The following is a 20,999-nucleotide window of genomic DNA, read 5'->3' as shown; positions in this document are numbered from 1 at the left end:
ACAGAGTGTATGTTTGTAATGAGCTATTTGCACATATATGTAAATCACTTTGGACAAAACTCTGCTATACAACTATATATAACTATTGCTATTTAACTATTGTTGCATAATTTCTAAATTGCTTAGAGAGAGGTAAAAAAAAACATTTTAACATCAATCTGTGAAATATTGTTCTGCTCTGCATCTGTTCAAGTTTACTTGTTTTCAACAATGTGTTTCAGAAGGTCACAGTTGTTAAAACTGATTCTGGCCACTACCTTCAAGTAGGGCAAGTTCAGTCAATTTCCTTTTTAAAATTTACAACTACCTAGTGCTAATCAGATTTGGAAAAATGTATACGAATGAGATATATATATATGAAAGTGAAAATGAAGTCCTTAATGGATGTCAGAGAAACGAAACAGTACACCGTTGTGTGTTTTGTGACGTGCACCGGGCATGCTGGGAGCTGTAGTTTTGTGCAAGCTGGCGCTCTCATTGGTCCTTTACGGCCTCGCGACATCAGTATGAGTGATATGTTGTTAGGGTAGAAATGCTGATGTACTGATCTAGAGTCAGATTGCGTACAGGTAGTAAATTTCACGGCGTAGTTATACAGATCCAGGGTCAGAACCAGTCTAGCATGACACACGCAGGCGCAAATATGGTACAGTTGAAGTTACCTTATTGACAGTCGGATTCGGTATGGGTTGTAAAAAAAATAATACTGATTATACGATTGTCATTGAGTCATTTTAGGAGCTCAAGAAGACCCGTCTTTCCTTTGTAATCTCGCTGAAGTTAAGGTGTTTATTAAGTCTGTTAGGTAGTAGCGTTACGCAATTATATATTTTTGCTAGGAGACAGTTGTCTTCATTTGTCGCTGGGGGAAATGGCTGAATTGTTTTGTAAGTTAAATGCTTTAAAGTTAGGTTTTCAAGCTGTGAAATCCGGCGGATCCTTGTTTCCTTGGAGATGTATGCCTTTGGGAACTCATCGCCGCTATATCAACGTAAGTCATTACGTCTTTCATTTTTACACATTCGGCACTATTCGAGAGTATTAGTGTTAAATGATTAATATAAAAACTTTTCCTGCTCAGATAAATTGTTCAGCTCTGCGTTAGTTATGCAAGTCTTTGAAACAATGAAATGATTAGTTGTCAGTGTGTCACAAAGCAACTTGTCATTTGCAAGACCGTTTTATTGTCCAGTTAAATGTGTGTTTATGGAAGCGTTTATTTGATGTCCTTCCGCCATCGCAAGACTGAGAAGTTGTGTCATTTATGAACAAGTTATACACTTATGCCTAGTGTCCGTTAACAGTATTATGTCGGCATGTCCTAAACGTCGCCGTTTCAAACAAGTCAGATTAGTGCGACTAGTTGTTTGCGGCTTACCTCCGTGACCCTCTGTTTCAAGTATTTAGAAAAGATTGAATTGGTTAGATTGAAGGGTTCTGTTTAATGTAACGGTCCCCAATGTTGTCCGCGATCCTGCCCGTGTTTTAAGACAAAGTGTATCTTGATTTATTAGCGAATCTTTTTATACGCTTTGTATCATTCCGTACGCATAAGACATCAGAACTCTAACGTTGAAGTCGCCTATAAGAGAGAATTCATTTTTACCTTTTTTCATTTTTAGTTACATAATGTGGTTTAGTGTCCCTTGGGTAGAATGTGGACCCTTTACTCCATGGGTGACTTATCTGGAAAAGACTTTGAACACAGATCCATGTGTTTAACCATCTGCTATGCATATATAGGGAATCCTTGTCATCCATTTTCACAGAGGTCGCTTTTCGTACCTTAACAGAACCAAACCTCGTTTGGGTTGTTGTTTGACATTGACGGGGTTCTAGCCCGTGGTCGGACACCGATTCCTGCCGCCAAGCAGTGTTTCAGGAACCTGGTGGACAGGAATGGGAAGTACCGGGTCCCGGTGGTCTTTGTGACTAATGCCGGGAACTGCATGCGGCAGGCCAAGGCTGAACAGCTGTCCCACATGTTGGAAGTTGAGGTGAGGAGCAAGGGGCAGTGAAATGGGATGACCGGTTGGGACTGGATTTAAATGTCATGATTTACACTGAGGAATATGTTTCTGTTCTTCGGACATTAGAGGAGAACGTCTGTGTGTCATAATAGGCGCTTTCACACCGTAAGAACTTTTTTCCAGGAACCAGAACCTATTTCCGAAACCGTCCCAACAAGTGGATCTGGATGCAGAATACTGGGCGACCTCTACTAGGCAGATCTCCACTGCGTCTCTTCTACAGGAAGAGAATCTACAGGAATGTAGTTTAATAGTCTATTTTAAATGAGCTATTTCAATTCTCACCTTTATGTAGCTTAAGATGTTATGAGACATATCCGTCTTCATAATTTTAATGGGAACACAGGCTGTATCTGAATTCAGGGGCTGCATTATTCAGAGGAGGCGGTCTATGTAGCCTTTCTATGCTTCATCCTTCAAAGGTTCACGCAATGAATCTTAGGATATGTTGGCCTGCAATGGATCCATTAGGTAGATCCTTCACAACCAACAAAAAAAGGATGCCTTCCTAGAACGCCTTTGAAGGAGTCTGGCTCCACAATGAAGGTCCTCCTGATTGGAGGTTGCTCAGTGTTCTGCAGCCAGACCCTTCTCCGGGAATTTGGTCCGATTGTAGTTCCTGTTCTGGAACCGTTTTTTAGTCCTTATTCCAAACTAGGTACTTTTCCTTCAAACTTGAACTACTGGGGAGGTTCTTACTGCATTGAACTTGCTGACTGATTGACAACAAGCACTGGCACTAACTTGGAATTTACGCAATAGGGAAAAGAGATGCATTTTTAACTTGCGTCTATGTTTCTGTATCAGAAAATTTTACTGATACCCGACAGGCTTTTGTGTAATATGGGTAATGGCGGTGGTGAAGCTCTCCAGCACTTATTAGCGGGATAACGTTACATCGTTTTTATTCTGTGGAAAATGAAAGATCGATTTGCCGGCCAGATTTGATACGAATTATAAACTTGTCACAGGTCGTATAAATAAAAGGCTGTGTCCTGTTTAGATCACGATCAGTCCCCCCAATAAAATGGCTTATTTATCCTCCGTTCTTTTAACCTACGAGCTTTTTGTGTCTCCCCCTGCTTGTGTGGTGTGAAAGCGACATACAAAAGTGGCCAGGATCTACAGAAGTTCCAAGTTAGCCCAGGGACTTAAACAGGAAGCAGGTTCCCTGAACTTTGGTGTGAAAGCGCCTAATGGCCTCAGTACGCAGAATAGAGCCTCTTTGACCTGTTGTTCATAATCCCCTCCCACACAGGTGTCTCCGGACCAGGTGATACTCTCTCACAGTCCCTTACGGATCTTCAATAAGTACCACAGCATGCACGTGCTGGTATCGGGACAGGGCCCAATCGTGGAAGTGGCCCAAAAGTATCCCTTCCTGCATTGTTTCCGGTCTCAGCTGAGCACTTGTGCTCAGGGACCATGTAGTGTTTTCAGGGTCGTTTATATTCATCCAAATCTTTCTTGGGGTCTGTTTGTTTGTGCACATTGTGGATGTGGTGTGTAGCCAGTTTGCCCTTAACCCCTGGAACCTCACAGTATGGGCTTCCAAAACGTGGTGACTGTGGATATGTTGAGGGAAGCCTACCCTCTCCTGGATATGGTTGACCACAATCGCAGACCGAAGGGCGCAGTAAGTCCAGTTATGGAAAATGATCAAGATACCGGGTGTTGCTAAGGAATTTGATACTTACACAGCCACAGTTTAAGGTCTCAGATTTCATGTATTCTCTTGTTGGATTTATTTATGGTAGCCATTATACTGGTGATCCCTAATAATGTTGAAGTAACACACCCATGTAAAACACCTTGGGCGAATCAGTTGTGAAAGGCGTTATATAAAAATAAATTCACTTGAATCCCTTGATCTACAGAGTAAATTTTGTCCTGTTTTACAGATACCTCCATCTAAAGACCTACCTCCCATTGAAGGTGACACTTCTCCCGTTAATCATAACCATCTTGCATTGGCATAATTGTTGATATCTTTGAAGTTTTGCTTGTTAATTACTTCTCCTGCTCATTTGATTCGACCTTGCTAGCTGTGATCCTTTTTGGGGAGCCAATCCGATGGGAGACCAACCTGCAGCTGATTGTGGATGTTCTCCTGACCCACGGGAAGCCGGGGAACACTGTGGGATCACTGCAGTACCCTCACATCCCGATACTGGCCTGCAACATGGACCTCCTGTGGATGGCCGAAGCCAGGAACCCCAGGTCACGCCCTTAGCGTTTCTGTGATGTTTCTGTGATCTCCTTTGCACACCGATGTGACCAACAGCATCCAGCATCATTCTCATGATTTTCTCCTCCCCTCTCTCCCCTTCTTCTCTCAGGTTTGGTCACGGCATGTTCTTGGTGTGCCTGGAGAACATCTACAAGAAGATCACAGGGTGTGAGCTGAAGTATGAGGCCCTTATTGGCAAACCTAGTCTGGTCACATACAACTATGCGGAGCTACTGATTCGGCAGGAGGCTGAGAAGCTGGGCTGGACAGAACCCGTGGAACGGCTCTATGCCATAGGGTACGCCACTGGCAGGACATCCCTCTTCCAAACATTCTTGAAAAAAGACATGCATCATATCTAAAGTATGATGTCACCAGTAGCATAGTGGTTATCAACACTAAGGTGCTGGTATAAGCAGGGTCGTAGTAATGAATTCTGGGCCCCCTGGAAAAATGTTACCTTGGGGTCCATTGGTATATTCTGTAGAAACGGGAGGGGCTTGGGCCCCCTGCAGTCTCAGAAACTCTGTATGTATGCACCTGAGAGAGGTTCTTTCCCTGAATTGCAATTACTGTTGAAATGTTTCCCAAGCTATGAAAGATTGTAGAGATCAGTGTTCTGTAGAGACTTCTTGAGCGAGAGGTGATCAAAGGTTAAAAAAGGGCACTTGGTACATTTTAATGCTCATGCATAAGTTCATATTAAATAGTTTGCGCAAAACGGGCAGGTGTTCAGCCACCTCCAGCCCCCCCTCCCCCACCATGCCTGATTGTGATGTGTTTCCACTTCTTTCTTCCAGTGACAATCCAATGGCAGACATCTACGGAGCTAACCTGTACAACCGCTTCCTGCAGGAGTCGCGTGAAGCCCAGACAAAAGCTAAAGTTAAGGGCAGCGTGGTGGGCGGGGCCAAGCTAGGGGGCTCGCAAGGAGGACAGCACCTTCCGGAAAGCTGTCGCTCCATCTTGGTGTGCACCGGCGTCTACAGCCGTGAGCAGCAGGATCTCCCGCCCGACCCGCTGCAGGCTGTCACAGAGCGCGTCTTCCATGGCCACCGTGACTTCCGCTTCGACCCCAGCCTGGCAGATCCTTCCTTTGTGGTTCAGGACGTCCAAGAAGCCGTGGAGCTCATCTTCAAGCAGGAAGGCTGTCAATTGGAATAGGGCCTCCGCAGTGGCGACCCCTAGTGGTGACCTGTCGCCTCCAGGGAAGCCTGCCCTGGGCATTAACATTCCATCATTGGATGGAGGCTTCAATCTGAAGCATCCTGATAGTCACCTCAGCCAAGCGTGTGTATAAAATAAAAGGTCTTCAAAACGGAGACCATAGATGAGGAATTGTTTAGATACAGGGGACACACACAGATCACCATGTTTTCGGTGTAAAAGAAGTCCATTTGCGTTCTACATCAGGATAATTTGTGTTTTAATTAACATTTTACATCTCGTTTTATTACTAGAGCTTTTATAAGTGTTGAGGTACCATAAAACTACCAGCTGTTTTGCGTGCCTGATGTACTTTTTACAAAGCTGTGTTTCACTGATGGAATGCTCACCTTTTAATGTTTATGGTTGGATTTTTACCCCTCCAAACGGTTTTATAAAAAAAAAAAAGAACCTGTTTGAAAAATGTCATGTGCTATTTATTCTTTACCTTTCGTGCTTTCAGTTTAAAAGGTGATTTATCCTAATCCTGCCAACACCCTGCAGGTCGATGGGACAAAATCAGCCTGGGTTTATTGACCAGGTCTGGAAGTGGTTCAGCAGAACTGACGGCAAACAGAAACATGTACACAATAGAACCAATGTTTGTTCATCGTCCATTTAGGATTTATTACCTTAACCCTACTGCCCCTTATTGCCCTCAATATTACTGACTACATCCAAGGTGGTGAAATACATAGAATTGCGTTCATCCTCTTTGCAAGGTGAAAATGCAGGTTTCTTCACAGATTACCTCACTAAGCTATAATCATTTTAAAGCGGTTTCACTACAGGACATCTGAGTACCACAGACGCCTGCTAAATCCTTCACAGTGAGTATCAGCTCTTCCTACCTTCATGCTTTAATATATTGGGGATGGTTTCTCTTTATATTGGGGTATATTATACGGGCAATATTTCACTACTTAAATGAAAAGTAAGTACAGGACGTACAAAAATGAAACCAAAATTCCCATGCTAAATGTAACAGGTTCCATGATGCCGGTCCAGACAGACAGAAACTGAATTGCAGTATGTGTCTTTTTTTATTGAAGTGAAACTCGAAGTGACCCATAAAATATCCTGAACAGGTGCTGCCCTCCTCATTCTGAAGCCTTTTCCCTGCTTGCAGCACTTGAGGCTTAGAACAAAACAATGCAGCGTTTGAACGGGACGAGCAGAGCAGAGCAGAGGTGCCCTAAGCCCGCCCCTGCATGTTAACTCTGCTGAGAATGACCTTACTTGGTATTATCTGTATAAAACACTAATCAAAAACCGGCAGAACTCTGACCCTCAACCACCACCAACTTAAAGGCATCTGGCTTCTTTATAATGAGTTTAGATTTTGGCATCTATCTCTGTTTCACATTCATGCATCTGTGATCCTGTCAGCTTGTTCAAAAAAGACAAATTGACCATACGGTAAATTAAATAACACGCTTATTCATAGTATATTTTGTTGTCCCACCCCCCCCCCTCTCCAACTAGGACCAGCCATGTTGAGGGGATTCTCCATCACTGCGACAGCCGAGTCGGATGAGCGTGAGTGGGCCTAAGAGCCTCCCCAGCCAGCCCTCAGCAGTTACAGGCCTTCCTCTCCGCTGGAGATGGGCCTTCGATGGGCCTTGAGTTGGCACGCAGCAGGATGTGAGACTGCTGTTGCGGCGATTGCTGCTGGACCATCATGCCGTTGCGCGCCATCAGCTCTCGCGCCATCAGCAGAAAGGCCTCCTCGATGTTGTGCGACTCCTTGGCCGACGTCTCCAGGGCCGCCAGCATGCCCCGCTCCTCTGCCAGCGTGCAGGCGTCCTCGAACAGAACCTGCCGCTGGGACTCCAGGTCTGACTTGTTCCCTGGAGGTGTGGCGGAGGTTATAATGAAGCCTCATGAAGAGGGTAAGACAGTGATGCCTCACTGCTCTGAATCAAAACAGATCATATCTAGAAGTGCTACTAATTTGATCTAAAACCCATCACCTCTAGGGCAGCTCAGGCCGGGATTTAAACCCACTTTACTCCGGCCAGACCAGATCCCCTGATCTACACATTGTATTAGATTTATTCATTGAGCAGATACTTTTGTCCAATATATGCAAAGTTTGAAACCAGGGAGTACATAGTTCTCCTGGAGTACATAAGGGTATTGGTCCTGGCTCCAATGATGATATTATTACCCTACCAGCCATGAGATCTGAACCCACAACCATCTGGACACTGGTACACATTCCTAACTCGCTAAGCTACATATCACCCCAACAGTTATAGCGTTAATTTAGGTGACCCCTATCCTTGGAGTCTTAGGGGACTTCGCCATGACACCACCTCCCCCACACCCCCAACCTACCGATGAGGACGAGCAGCACACTGGCAGCCCCGTACTGCTCCACCTCATGGATCCACTGGGGGACAGACTCGAAAGTGGCACGGCGTGTCAGGTCGTAGGTGATCAGGGCGCCGTGGGCACTGCGGTAGTAACTCTGAGTTATGGTGCGGAAGCGCTCCTGGCCGGCAGTGTCCCAAACCTGCATCTGCGCGGGTGTGAGATAGAGAGACCGTCAGTCCCAAAACCATGAGCATCCTGCTAACCCGTAGCATGCGCTAGAATTGCTAATGCCTGCAATAACTCCATGATACTTAAAAGGCCATTTTTTCCATTTTAAAGTGGGTTTCTACCGAAAAAAAAAAAGATTTAAGCATTTTACATAAAGTGCTGGGTCCCCTGAATCTCCGGGGGCATCCCTAACCCTACTACACCCCTGCTTCTGATCAAGAACTTCTTTTGTTGTAAAAGACACGTTTCAGAGAGTCACACGCCAAGGTATGTTGACGTAGCTACGTTTCAATGTTTTACACGTGAGCAAGTCGCTTTGAATAAACTCCTAAACGCACATGAAGAACCAAAGCACGCGAAGCAGAGCTGACGGCCTGCCTTCTCATTTCCTGCTGTGCTTAGCTTTAAACTCCCAGAGGGTCTGTCTCTCAGCCACTTGGCCTCTGTGCTACACAACACGTCTCCATGGCAACTGCACACACCCAGTAACACTTGTGCAGACTTTTAACCTTGCGTGCTCCGTCCACCCCCACCCCACCCCCTGGCTGTTTGTAAACATCGTGTACGTGAATGCGTCAGACTTTTGCCACAAAAGAAATTCAAGAATAACAGGCAAGCCACGGGTAGCTATGTACCCTGAAGGAACATATCCGCAGATACAAATTAAACTCATGCATTCGATATATGTGTTTGCTGTGCCTCTTGGCAAGACCTTGCAGAAGAATCTGGTTTTATGCCTCATTTACCACTGCATTTTCCATCCTTTAAAATAATACAATTTAGTCCTAATTATATCAACACAGTAGCATTTCATTGCATAATGTAGAACGATAGCAGGATTCACAGATGAATCATCTACTACCCCGAAGACACATGAAACACTGACTTGGACAAAGTGGATTGTTTATAAAATACACACTACAACTTTGACTACAATGAAAAAGTTTTGAGCTGCATTTCCTCCCAGCTTTCAGCTGAATTTAAGCACAATCCCCAAACTCGGACACCTTCAGGAAGAGAATGGGAATTCCACTCGTTCTTCTCCCCCCACCTTAGTTGTTCAGCTGGTTCCAGAACAATGCCATCAGCACTTGCTACGCAGGAAGTGAATGCTGATATCTGTCAAGACGTCACACACGTTCACGCTCACGGGAGCTGAAGGACATTCTCCGAGTGTCCCTGGCTGCCTACCGGTCTTGACTTTTGTTTGCTGACGACACTATAGACCCTGGGCTTTGACATGTGGAAGTTGAGCAGGCTCCACCAAACAGGCTGAGCCTGTCCGGCATCCACCCCTGCCAGACGGGGCCACTTTCAAGTTTTACAGGCTTCTGCTGTCTCCCGTAAGAATGTCGGCATTAAAGAGTGATTGGAATACAGCAAACAATTCCTCCAATTCTAAGTGCTTGGCATTTCGGCTCTTTATACCATCCATCCATCCATTTTCTGAAACCGCTTGTCCTATTCGGGGTCGAGGTTGGTCAGGAACCTATCCCAGAGGCTACGGGCGCAAGGCAGGGAAAAGCCCAGGATGGGGCACCAACTCATCTCAGGGCACGCTCACACACCATTCACTCACACATGTACACCTACGGGCAATTTGGAAACTCCAGTTAACCTCAGAATATTTTTGGACTGTGGGGGGAAACCGGAGTACCCGGAGGAAACCCCAAGATGACACGGGGAGAACATTCAAACTCCACACACATGTGACCATTCAGATTCAAACCCGGGTGTGAAGTTTGAGGCAACAGTGCCAGTCACTGTGCCACCTGTACAGTACTCAGCTAGTATTAATTTGGGACATGGAAAATTTACATTAAATATAATGTGTGCAAAAATACCCTCAGTGCTTCTGAGATCCCTTTATCAGTCTGTCCCACACAAATATGACATTTAGAGTCGCCACAAGGCGTATCGAAGCTCATCGGTTTTTTGAAGAACGGTCTCAAGATTACCTTGATTTTTTTGCCCTCGATTTCCAGTGTCCGGACTGTGAAGTCAACCCCGATGGTATTCTGCTGCTTCTCAGTGAAGATCCCTGACTTGAAATTCTGGACCACGCAGGTCTTGCCCACGTTGGAGTCCCCAATCAGAATGATCTTAAACAGGAAGTCAAAGGAATCGTCCTGCCCTGACCCTGCAAACTGCATAGCGATAGCTGAAAGATGAACTCTGCTATTACACTCCGCTGTGGTTTAATTTGTCCGTACGGAAGGCAAAAGGCAAAAATGTCCTGTTATGACACCAGTCATTCAGGTATCATACCTGTCACCATCCCCCCTCCTTCCTAATACAAATTTCCATCACATTCTAGAATACCCTTCAATGCAGGCTGTGTGATATTCATATGCTGTGGGTCCTTAATCCAGAAGGCGAGAACTGAAGAATCACTGATTATAGTAGCAGTCAAGCTAGCTTAAGTCTCCTGGGCTAAAGAGAAGAAAACTAAACACCACCCCGTCAAACTCTGCAGCTTTAACCCGCCAACATGAGCCCGGTCCTTCCTCCTCTTCTTACAGAGTCTTCTGCTCTACCTCATACAGTAAAGCATGGTGCAGCACCTCCTTTCAGTCCTGTCGCTATTCCTACAGATGAATGAGCTGCAGATCCCTTCAAAAGTCCCTTTCCCCTCTAACACGTTCACTCGCAGGCAGTAGATGATCCATTTATTCCTGAATGAAGGGGATCCAGGACATTGTGGTTTTCCAGAACATAGTCAAAATCTCACCTTTCCTTTCTAAATGTCTTCTTCAGTTTACTGCCTGTTTTTCCTGAAGTTTCCACTGCACAATTGTTGCCCTTATGCTCTCTCTCTCGTTCTCTTGCTCTCTCTCAAGTTACTCTCTCCCCTTCTTTGCCCCTACCTTCCCTCGCAATGAAGTCCCACCCTACCTGTCCTGGCAGGTAAGACTTCCTCCTCCAGTTCTCCACCCACCGGTACAATTGCATGCTGGGAGCTGTAGTATCTAAAATCACCACACGGTTACTGTTAAGATAAGGAGAAAAGGTAAAAGAGAGAAATCACTTAATCATCTGATGATTGCCCCCCCCCCCCCCCAACAGTAACGCTTATCAAAAGTTGGTTGCCAACATGCACTTTATTAAATATTCATCATTGAAATATCTCCACCCCTTGAACAAATCAGCTTGTCATGGCTAAAGTACACACGAGCTTTTCAAGGGTGACCTTTTGGACTATAGACAACAGTAAACACACAGAACCTTCCCTCGCTAGCGTTCATCCCCATATCAGCATAGCAACATGCACCAGCAACCCAATCTCAGGCCTCTGCAGAACAGGTGACCTCGAGGAAGGATCTCATGACGATCAAGCACCCTTACAGGTTGTCCTTGTCATACCTGAGAAACCGGCGATGGAGACTTCAGCAGGATGGCAGAGTGAGGACAAGAAGCATATCCCCTTCGAAGCAGACACTATGCCCTGAGCACACAAGTACATCTCTCATCATCTCAGTCCCGAGAGAGCCATGTACAGCTGGGGAACCCAGACAATGCAAGCGATTATACAGAATGGCCTAGGCTGCCTTTTATGGATTGGGGGGGGCGAATTACGGGGGTGGAGGGCAGGCTGGGGCAGCTTTCACCAAACAGTGCTGGCTCTGTTTCACGCTAGCACAGATGGAGAGAATGATTTATTTAGGCAGCGCATATTTCAGCATAGTGACATAACTTGTGTATCCCCCTACCCAGCAGAGTCATAAAAGATTTTCATACCCACGCGGCGCAGGACACACATCCTCGTGTGTATAGATTCCTGCGGCTATTAAAGAAGCCGACTTCTATTGAATCGCTGTGAACGTTTTACAGATGCACTTTAGTGAATGCATTTCTCTGTGGGCAATCTTATAGTTAGGCATTCAGTAAGAACCGGTATTTCTTTAAACATGATAAAAGGCAGAAACACGACGTGACAGTCATATGCGTTGTATTAAGCCAGAAGGAGGGTATTGGGGCCATAAAAACACATGATATGTGTAAAATATTCCAGTGCTTTTTCCTAAACGTCGCTGTTCCACCACAAGAGCTGGGATCGTCATGCTGGGCTTACGCTTATAAAACGGCTTGTGTATCTGCATGTATAACCGCGTACGTTCGTTAAATACGTGTCATGAGCAATCTCACATGGTCATTTTAAGACGTCATCTTGTATTTATCCTTTTATTTATTATTTGAAAAAAATTGACGTAATGGTCGTGTTTGCTCCCTTCCATAAAATCAGCCAGTAATGTAGCCTGTAAAATGACTCCTTGTTCCGAACCATACGGTTTCTTCTCAAAGCCAGAGCCTTTTTTTAATTTATCTTTTTTTAAGCCTTTTATTTCTCTTCTCCTACAGCTTCAAGGTCCCCGCATTTCGGCTGGAAAACCACACCTCCCGCCGTGCATCGGGGAAATTAACAGGAAGCATAAGCAGATCGCCCCGAAAAGTGCGCATTTACTGCCCGTGGGTCACACGCCGTCGTTCGGAGATCTGGGGTAAGTGTTGGATGGTCGGTACCGGGACTTCGTTTGTTACCCATCCGTGCCATTCGGGGCTAAATCCGCCATAGTCATTCGGACACATTGCGATCGGACTCATATAAGTAGTTCGAGAGGAAGTCGATTCGGCTCCAGTTACTGGATGGCATCATGTCAGTCCTGCCTTTGTTTCTTCATCATTTTAACGCCTATTCCTTTCGAGATCGCCCCCAAATGAGAGCGTATCGTTAGTGTTTATGCACGGCTGCATAGCCAGTGCGGCTTCCGAGACACAAAATATAACCACAATAACATATGGAGCGAAACAAGCTTAACCCGCTGTCAGAATGTGATTTTATTGCCTTTTCACCCGAATGCTAGTGTTGTAACAGTGTATGTCTAATATATAAATAAGCAGTTTAGCCTGTCTAACCATAATCGGATCCCTTTTCAGCTCTTCGATCACGGCCAATTAAAGACATTTAACAAACTCTATAAATAAACATTTCTTGGTAGTTTGTCTTAAGGCGCTGTTAGTTCTCTTGCGAAATTAGGTCAGACCCTGAAAGAACACCTTTAAATTTGATCCCACCCCTTAGTTAAGCGTAAAATAACCACTGAAGGAAATGTTGCAGGCTGGGACTGAGCAGTGAGGCCCGTGCAATTTCTTCTTTGAATTCGTTCTGTGGCAGAACTGGATCATTTATTGTCTTTAACCAATAACAGACGTTATTTGCTGAGGAAAGAGCAAAATCGAAAGTGGACTTGGCTTGTGGACTTCTTGTGAATACTGCACTTTTAACTGTTCATTGAAGTTGTGTGGTGGGTTAATTATAAACTTTGAGGCATGCTCTGTGCCTGCTTGGCTTTTGGCGTGACCTTTGACCCTTCCTGCCTAGCATACTGCGCCAGACAGAGGTAGTGTGGCATTGCATGCCAGTTAGTGCACGCTGCTGCTGTAGATGAACTTTATGCTCCTACCCCCCCCCCCCCCCCCCCTCTTTCCTGTTCCAGCCGGCCCTCAGGATAGGGGCCTGCGCCTTCACCCTGAGACCCCTGTGATGTCGCCCCCTTGCTGTGGCTTCCTGTCACAGTACACCCATCACCACCTGATTGCTTTCCTCCTCACCTTCTTCAGGTAAACGCAGCCCCTCCCATACCGGATTTCTTAAAGTGCTGTTGGCACTCTGTGCTCACTGGAACAAAAACAGTTAAACCAGTGAACCAATTCGGCAGTTTGCTAGTGACTCTTTAGCTGTAGCCACGAAAGCCCGATTGTTCCTGTTACTTATTCACTTAAGCCCCGTAGACACATTGTTTTAAAATGGATCACAAGTGGTCAGCACTAAGTACAAGCGTAAACGGCCACAAGACACACTGTGATCCAATCACTCAAACCACTTGCCGAGTTGGTCTGGGATGCATTTGACCACATATCTTGTGTAGTGTAAACACTAAGGCGTCCTGGATGCATCCTCCACTGGGACGTCACAATAACTGTGCACGGAGTAGTAACGAAACCAGAACACGTGGTCAGCTGGACACCTCGGAGAAGCCTGGCAGAAACAGATGTAAACGGCGATGAGTCTCGGCAGTCTGCTTGCGATCCGATCGTCCAAGATGCATTGAAAAACAAAGTGTAAACAGGATCTTAGTTGCTTCAACTGTTTTATGTGAGACGACCCACAAACAATGAATTTTCATGCTCTATAGCCACTGTTGATAAATATCTTGAGAGATGCCTTAGAACTCTTGGAGAAAGTGCTTCCATTACCACCTTCTCAGTAAAAATAAGGTACCCTGGGGGGAAGGTTTTTATTCTCTTATGTCCTGTAGAGCTGCACTGTTAGACTTTTTGATGTGTAACACTGCCTACTTCCTGAAATTTACAAGCTGTTTTGGCCATCCACCTGTCAAAACTAAAGCTGTTTACTTGACCTCTTGTGCTTGGTTTAGCTCTGCTGTGTGAATGATGATGGTCAAGGTGGTTTGGCTTTATAGAAAACAGTTGCGTACATTCTGCTTGTAGAGTTTTGTTGGTAGGAACCACATGCAAAGTACTTCTTGAACATCCTGCACTTAAACTGGAGGTGGATGACTTTAGAGTATATTAATATCGAGGAACCTCATGTAGTAGGATCACCCTGTGCTTTCTGAACGTCAGACCTTCTTGAAATACCGTCATAGAAGTCTGTGTGTAATGGAATTTCAGATTCTTTTATTAGAAGAAAAGCCTCCTGGTTTTTGAGAGGAGAAGGTTGAAATCTGCCCTCTATGCTCCAGAACTTTTCATGAAGATTTCATGGTCCTCGTGATGTTTATATGTACTATCTAGACTTGAGAGGCTATGGGATGCATGAAACCACCCTTGAGTTTTAGTGTTTTGTATGGGGGGATTATTTTGGCTAATAATATAATGGCTGAACTTTGTAGCTGCGTTTATAATGTACATCTCCTGTTGTCTTTCAATCCTCAAAACATTTTTGCTGTACTGTTGGATTGAGTGCAGCAGAGGGCGCTGTTCAATGTAGTTCTTCCCAAACCTCTCCAGCTATGTCCTCCTGCACGCCTCCAGGAAGACCTTCAGCAATGTGAAAGTCAGCATCTCGGCGCAGTGGACGCCGCTGCCTCTCAATGGCAGCTCGCCTGCATTCTCCCCTGAGCAGGTCTTACCATCCTAAATGCCTTTTGCTTAGTCTTGGTGAACTTGGCCATGTGGCTGTATGCTCTGTAATGTTCTGACATCGTATAAATGTGTCTGTTTGTGTCAAGTCTATTGCCCTGCTGCTCGCATAGATTCCTGAATTTTCTTTTTGTTTCTTTAGACCTGGGAAGGAAATAAGCTGTTCGAAAACACAGAGGGGGCTACTCTTTTTCTAGGGGTACTAGATACCATCTTCCTGTTTTCTTACGCTGTTGTAAGTATTGGGTATGGGTACTGTGTTGTTTCTATGCCTCAGACATTCTGTCCGGCTGTTATTGGTCAGACTCGTATGCTTTCAGACCTGACTAGTCAATATCCGATCAAATGTTTTTTATGACCTTACCATTCTGTCATGCCTTCATGTACCAAACTGCGATTTGAGATTCACATGTTAGTCTCAGATTAGGAGAGTGGTTACATATACAAGTGAGTGAGAAGACCCTCTCTCTGAATCCCACAGGGCCTCTACATGAGTGGGGTGATTGGCGATCGTTTTAACCTTCGTTATGTACTGTCCTTCGGGCTCTGTGGCTCCGCCCTGGTGGTAAGAAGCAGCACTGCGGTTTGCCCTGTCTTCTCTGTTTTGGAGTGCACTGGAGTGGCGTGCGAGAAGCTTCTGATGTTCTCTCTGCTGGTGCTGGTGTGCCCCCCCCCCCCACTGTCCTGCCCCTTTGCAGGAGTTTTTGTTTGGTACGCTGACAGAATGGATTCATTTCTACAATGTGCCTTTCTACTGCTTCCTGTGGGTGCTGAATGGGCTGCTGCAGTCCACTGTCTGGCCCTGTGTGGTGGCCGTCATGGGCAACTGGTTCGGCAAGTCAGGGTAATCTGGCCTTTGCTCAGGCGTCCTGATTTCACATCCACACACGCTCAGAAACGCACCCGTGTACATGGGCGTCGGGGAGGACATGGAGACCCTGGCAAATTCAGAGGGCCCAGCATGTGACGCGTAGCCATGTAATAAAATAACAGGATTGACAGACCCGCCCCCATGCAAAAAAATTTTCACCTGATGATCAAGCGGGGGACCTATTGGTTGGGTTGCTACAGGCCTGATCCAAGGTGACGTTTTGTCAAATGCCCGAGAATTTCCAGCCATGACCCTCCTTACGTACCTACATTGTATCACACACATGCTACATTTTCCAGTGATCTCACTGTGTCGACGTTTGGAGCTGAAAATCGGTGTTTTGGCAGTTTTGCAGTTTAGGGGATGTTGTGTTCCTGGCTTGATTTGCTCTTGGGTGGGTAAACACTGAGTGCTCCCCCCCTCCCCCGCAGCCGAGGCTTCGTGTTTGGCCTGTGGAGTGCGTGTGCCTCCGTGGGGAACATCTTGGGCGCCTTCCTGGCATCCAGCGTGCTGAAGTACGGATATGAGGTGAGTCTATTCGGCTTATCCTTGTTGGGCTAGAGACCCTGAGGAGCCGAGTGATGTCATCTGGGAGGGAGGGGGGATGCTGGGATAGGGAGGTCGGTGTCATCGATCTCACGGGGCGTATCGCTGCCATTCCGCAGTATGCTTTCCTGGTGACCTCAGCTGTACAGTTTGCCGGAGGGGTGATCGTCTTCTTCGGTCTGCTCACAGCTCCCAAGGAAGTGGGTGAGTCTTGAATTTACTGGGGGGGGTTACAGCTTCGCTCTCCTGCCGGCGCCCTGTCCAGGAGTGCATTTCCTGTTTATCCATCTCATGTGTGTCCCCTCCCCCCCAGGGCTCAGCATATCCTTGGAGTCTCCCCTGGAGAGGGACTCGGACAGCCACCAGCCGCTCATCAGTGACGATGAGGACGAACAGGAAGGGATGCTGCGGGATACCAGCTACTCAATCCAGCAGCCGGACCAGGACCTGGGGACTGAAGAACCACCAGCTGCCATCGGCTTCTTAAAGGCCTTCTGCCTTCCTGGTGTCCTGCCGGTGAGTGGCAGCCACATGAAGTCGAGGACATGAGACGGTCGTCACGGAGGCGTCCTGTGTGCGACTGATCAGCTGATCTGCAGGACACAAATGGTCACACTGCTGCAGTAACAGAAGATGCTCTTCGTACTCGTCAGGCTGGGGAATGAAGCTGACTGGTTACAACTGAGTATAGCATAAGATGCAATATTGGTTTCAAAGCTTATTAGTCTTTTGCAGACAGAGTCTAACATCTGCCTCTTGGACCTCCTTGCAGTACTCCCTGGCATACGCCTGTCTGAAACTGGTGAACTATTCCTTCTTCTTCTGGCTGCCCTTTTATCTCAGCAACAACTTTGGCTGGAAGGAAGAGCAGGCGGACCGTCTGTCCGTGTGGTACGACGTGGGTGGGATTGTGGGTGAGTGATTGGGACGTTCAGCCAATCGACGATGTTCAGCATTGGGTGGAATTTTTCGGTATGTGTCATGCTATGTGTGTTTGCCACCTGTAGGCGGGACCGTCCAGGGGCTGGTCTCTGACATCCTGGGCAAACGGGCCCCGGTGTTGGCCATCAGCCTCCTGCTGGCCATGGGCTCCCTGGTGGGATACAGCCGTGAGTGTTTCCTGCACCCCGCCCGCTCTCTCCAGCTCCTACCTCAACTTGTTGACTGAGGAAACAGAAGCTGTCCCTCTTCACCTTTTCTTCCCGTTTAGATTCCCCGGAAGATCAGGTGATCAATGGCGTGCTTCTGGCTGTGACAGGTGAGTTAATCATCTCTAAACGATGTGAGACCGGCTTCCATGCTCATCCTGAACCCCCAAACCCCACGCTCGTTCCGTCCCAGGGTTTTTCATTGGTGGCCCGTCCAACATGATCAGCTCGGCTATCTCCGCTGATCTGGGAAGGCAGGAGGCGCTGCAGGGCAGTCAGGAGGCTCTGGCCACCGTTACGGGCATCGTGGACGGAACTGGCAGCGTTGGAGCTGCGGGAGGACAGGTACTAAAGGGGGGGGGGGGCATGTCTCCACCGTATGCATCATGGGCATGCAGGGCCGGCCCGTGGCATAGGCAATAAGGGCGCCATCCATCCAGGGGGCACCACAAACGGAGGAAGGAAAAAAAGTGTAACATTCCACTATTCTTAAAACTAGTTGGTATTAATGTCTTAATATGAAAAGAACAAGCCCACATGAATTTGCCTGCTTAGCAAAGCCTATTAAGTAGTAGTAGTAGTAATAATAATAATAATAATGATACATAACTTTCCTATGAGGCCACTGCGGCCCCCCCCCCCCCGAACACAAGTTGATCACAGGCATTTATTCGCATATCCATCCGGTCGATCATGCCGTGAGAGCTAGATAAAATAAAGCACATAAATCATGAAATGAATCAGTAAAAACACAGGCATTTTCCTAAAAATAACCAAAAGCAAACATAAATAGGCTACGGCTCGCTCACGCCATTAACTTGCAAACTGCAAAATGGACATAGAATCTCGTGCCTTATTGGCCGCGTTAAATCGAGAGGAGCTAAAGAAAGAAAAGTTATGAATGCAGCTCATACAATAGCTCCAATCTCCATGAATATTGACATTATAACTTAAAACACTTTCTCAGCCGCATAACAAGTGCTGCACTTATATCTGACCAAAACGAAAATGTTACCAACAAAACTGACCAGACCCCAACCCAAGCGCAGGATTAGTTCCGCCATAGAAATACTAGAAAGATCCTTACAAACATATGCCTTTAATTATAATTATGTTAATTACTAATTTCTTCATTTAAATCAAATTATTCTTATATTTAAATTAATTAAATAAACTTAAAGCAGCATAACTGACCCTAATGGCAGTTACACCCCTTCTCCGTCTAATTAGCCTTTACCTGCTGGGGGGGGGGATGGTAGTTTTTTGATGTCGTCAAGTCCGGTCTATTCAATAGGTGACACTTGCGGCCGCTTAGGGCACCAACATGTGAAGGGGGGCCGACCTGCCAGCCAGCTTCACTTTGTCTCGGCCGTAGGGCGCCGGCCGTGATGCTCGCCTGGGGCGCTCTGTCGGTTAGAACCCGTACTGTGGGTGTGTGTAGGTGTAGTGGCTACAGCCTCAGTGTATTACAGGAGTTTCTGTGGCTGTTCAGTGTATCAGCCGGTGATTTGTGAATTGGTTGTGGATATATATGTTTTTTTTAATTAAGAAGAATAATTGGTTATTTACAGTACCTGGTGTCTCTGATCGAGAGCAAGCTGGGCTGGATGTGTGTGTTTTACTTCTTCATAGTAATGGTAAGTGTCTGCACGCCTCTGCCTGCGCTCCTCTGTGTGCCTCTCTGCCTGTGCCTCTCTGCCTGTGCCCCCTCCCCCACCTAGGTTAACTGTTTTGTGTCCATGTCCTCACAGACCGGAGGCAGCCTGATATTTATCTTTCCGCTGATCATGACGGAGGTGTGCGCCATGTGGCAGGACAGACGGGCTCGAACATACCAGCTCTGACATCGGGTCTCCTCCCATTTGAACCCCCCGGCTACGAGGCACCGCGATGCTCCACCCTGTAATGGTCGGAACTCATCCTCAGAAAGGCCGCGGGGATGCGGAGTGACGGTGCTGGAGTGTCAGCTGGCCTAGGGGAGGCGCTGTTTGTCTTGAGGTCAGAACTGCAGTGGCCAAACGGACTGAGGTATGTTCAGACCACAGTGGCCTCCTCCTGGACTGTCGGGGGATCTTCTTTTATGCTGGTATCTATTTTTTTTGTTTTTTAATGAACAAGTGTTTGGGGGCGGGACCCTCTCACCAGGTTCCTCCCCCCTCGTGTTGGGAGTGCCCACCTTGCTGTCATTCCAGTCCATCTGTTTCTGGGTGGCTTTTTACCACAGTGCAGGTGACGCACACAAATGCAAATGCGCTCGCTTCATGAATCGCCATCTGCGCCTGACGTTGAATTTACCGACTGTCGACAATTACAGCCGCCCTTTAAATGTCTACCAGTCATTTGCAGCCAAACCACAGCTTTATGTTACTGCACTCAAACATTGTTTTGTGACTGTGTCACCTACCGGTCTGCGTTAGGAAAACATTTTGCAGGATGTTTGTGAGATTTCAGTTTTTGCTTGTTAAACTGGTTGTCAGGCTCACAGCTGTAATTTACCTCATGTCTCCATGCCCTGATTTTACTGGATGGAGACGTTTGCTTTTCACAGATGCACTTTAACAGAAAATTGTCACCCAGTCCGAATAAATGTAGATGATCGCACCATTTTGGATCGGCTGTGTTCTTTACTGTGCTGTTATCTGTCCAGGTGAGAGAGACTTAAGTTATAAGGTGGGGGGGGGGGGGGGTATCAAGGATATTTTAAGCAAGCGACCCAAAGCTCGATTAGTTAAGTCGGGTTTGCTTTGGCTGAGGGTCGTGTCAGCTGGCCTGCAGGGCTGCCTCTTCTGCAGACCGTTTCTTGGGGATGTCAAGTAATTTAATCTGAGCCAATCAGAAAAGCGCTACATATGGAAAGGGATTTCCTTTCTTTGTGTTGGTTTATTCATGTTGGAGTTTACATGTCTTACTCTGAAAATGCCTCGACCAGGTCTTGATGCAGACCCTGCCGGAATGGTCAGTGCTCGCAGGCGGTGACTTTGGCTCAGAAGATTGTTCAGAATCCTGAAGTTTTGCATGGAAGTAACATAATTGGGTGTCCGTTTTGATTCCATGCCTGCCACACAAACTGCCCTTTACACACAAGATCCCTTAATATGGGCCACAAAATCCTGAGTGGGTAGGATTATTGCACGCTGTCAGGCAGTGCCAATTTTAACCCAATAGAAACCAAGGAGGTGGTGGGCTCAGCCAATGGGGATAGACGGCACAGGACATTCCCGTCTTCTACAGACTTTTTATGGATTCTTAGTTCTTTT

At 46.6% G+C, this 20,999-nt stretch overlaps 3 protein-coding genes across 3 annotated transcripts; 2 read left to right on the top strand and 1 right to left on the bottom strand.

Moving 5' to 3' along the window:
- Window positions 1-115: 115 nt before the first annotated feature.
- Window positions 116-5,890, top strand: hdhd5 (haloacid dehalogenase like hydrolase domain containing 5). Its single transcript, XM_049008487.1, has 8 exons — window positions 116-991; window positions 1,794-1,997; window positions 3,289-3,401; window positions 3,573-3,666; window positions 3,932-3,965; window positions 4,076-4,250; window positions 4,370-4,558; window positions 5,061-5,890. Exons 1-8 carry the CDS (start codon window positions 872-874, stop codon window positions 5,422-5,424), a joined length of 1,293 nt encoding a protein of 430 aa, XP_048864444.1. The 5' UTR covers window positions 116-871; the 3' UTR covers window positions 5,425-5,890.
- A 600-nt stretch (window positions 5,891-6,490) lies between these two features.
- On the bottom strand, window positions 6,491-11,519 carry LOC125738940 (ras-related protein Rab-19). The gene is made up of 5 exons (XM_049008488.1): window positions 11,377-11,519; window positions 10,909-11,002; window positions 9,972-10,160; window positions 7,807-7,990; window positions 6,491-7,316 (listed from the first exon to the last, which is right to left on the bottom strand). Exons 2-5 carry the CDS (start codon window positions 10,963-10,965, stop codon window positions 7,039-7,041), a joined length of 708 nt encoding a protein of 235 aa, XP_048864445.1. The 5' UTR covers window positions 10,966-11,002; window positions 11,377-11,519; the 3' UTR covers window positions 6,491-7,038.
- Window positions 11,520-11,992: 473 nt separating this feature from the next.
- Window positions 11,993-20,343, top strand: slc37a3 (solute carrier family 37 member 3). Its single transcript, XM_049007405.1, has 16 exons — window positions 11,993-12,123; window positions 12,373-12,512; window positions 13,509-13,632; window positions 15,046-15,160; window positions 15,320-15,412; window positions 15,659-15,742; window positions 15,876-16,021; window positions 16,480-16,576; window positions 16,714-16,798; window positions 16,908-17,110; window positions 17,367-17,508; window positions 17,602-17,703; window positions 17,805-17,852; window positions 17,936-18,087; window positions 19,314-19,379; window positions 19,494-20,343. Exons 1-16 carry the CDS (start codon window positions 12,008-12,010, stop codon window positions 19,584-19,586), a joined length of 1,806 nt encoding a protein of 601 aa, XP_048863362.1. The 5' UTR covers window positions 11,993-12,007; the 3' UTR covers window positions 19,587-20,343.
- The last annotated feature ends 656 nt before the right edge of the window (window positions 20,344-20,999 follow it).

The sequence above is a fragment of the Brienomyrus brachyistius genome, chromosome 3 (assembly GCF_023856365.1).
Source record: "Brienomyrus brachyistius isolate T26 chromosome 3, BBRACH_0.4, whole genome shotgun sequence".
NCBI lineage: Eukaryota > Metazoa > Chordata > Actinopteri > Osteoglossiformes > Mormyridae > Brienomyrus > Brienomyrus brachyistius.
Note: the sequence above shows the minus strand (reverse complement) of the source record. Positions and strands in the feature narration are given on the sequence as shown.

Bases quoted from the DNA above. Each gene is read 5' to 3' on its own strand.
- hdhd5 (XM_049008487.1), top strand. From the start codon at position 872: ATGGCTGAATTGTTTTGTAAGTTAAATGCTTTAAAGTTAGGTTTTCAA. The intron at 992-1,793 runs GTAAGTCATTAC...GTACCTTAACAG, and splicing joins CTCATCGCCGCTATATCAAC to AACCAAACCTCGTTTGGGTT. The intron at 3,402-3,572 runs GTATCCCTTCCT...GGAACCTCACAG, and splicing joins ATCGTGGAAGTGGCCCAAAA to TATGGGCTTCCAAAACGTGG.
- LOC125738940 (XM_049008488.1), bottom strand. From the start codon at position 10,965: ATGCAATTGTACCGGTGGGTGGAGAACTGGAGGAGGAAGTCTTACCTG. The intron at 10,161-10,908 runs GTAGGGTGGGAC...ATCGCTATGCAG, and splicing joins AGTCTTACCTGCCAGGACAG to TTTGCAGGGTCAGGGCAGGA. The intron at 7,317-7,806 runs GTAGGTTGGGGG...CCACACCTCCAG, and splicing joins TGTGCTGCTCGTCCTCATCG to GGAACAAGTCAGACCTGGAG.
- slc37a3 (XM_049007405.1), top strand. From the start codon at position 12,008: ATGTGTAAAATATTCCAGTGCTTTTTCCTAAACGTCGCTGTTCCACCA. The intron at 15,743-15,875 runs GTAAGAAGCAGC...GCCCCTTTGCAG, and splicing joins TCTGTGGCTCCGCCCTGGTG to GAGTTTTTGTTTGGTACGCT. The intron at 17,111-17,366 runs GTGAGTGGCAGC...ACCTCCTTGCAG, and splicing joins GCCTTCCTGGTGTCCTGCCG to TACTCCCTGGCATACGCCTG.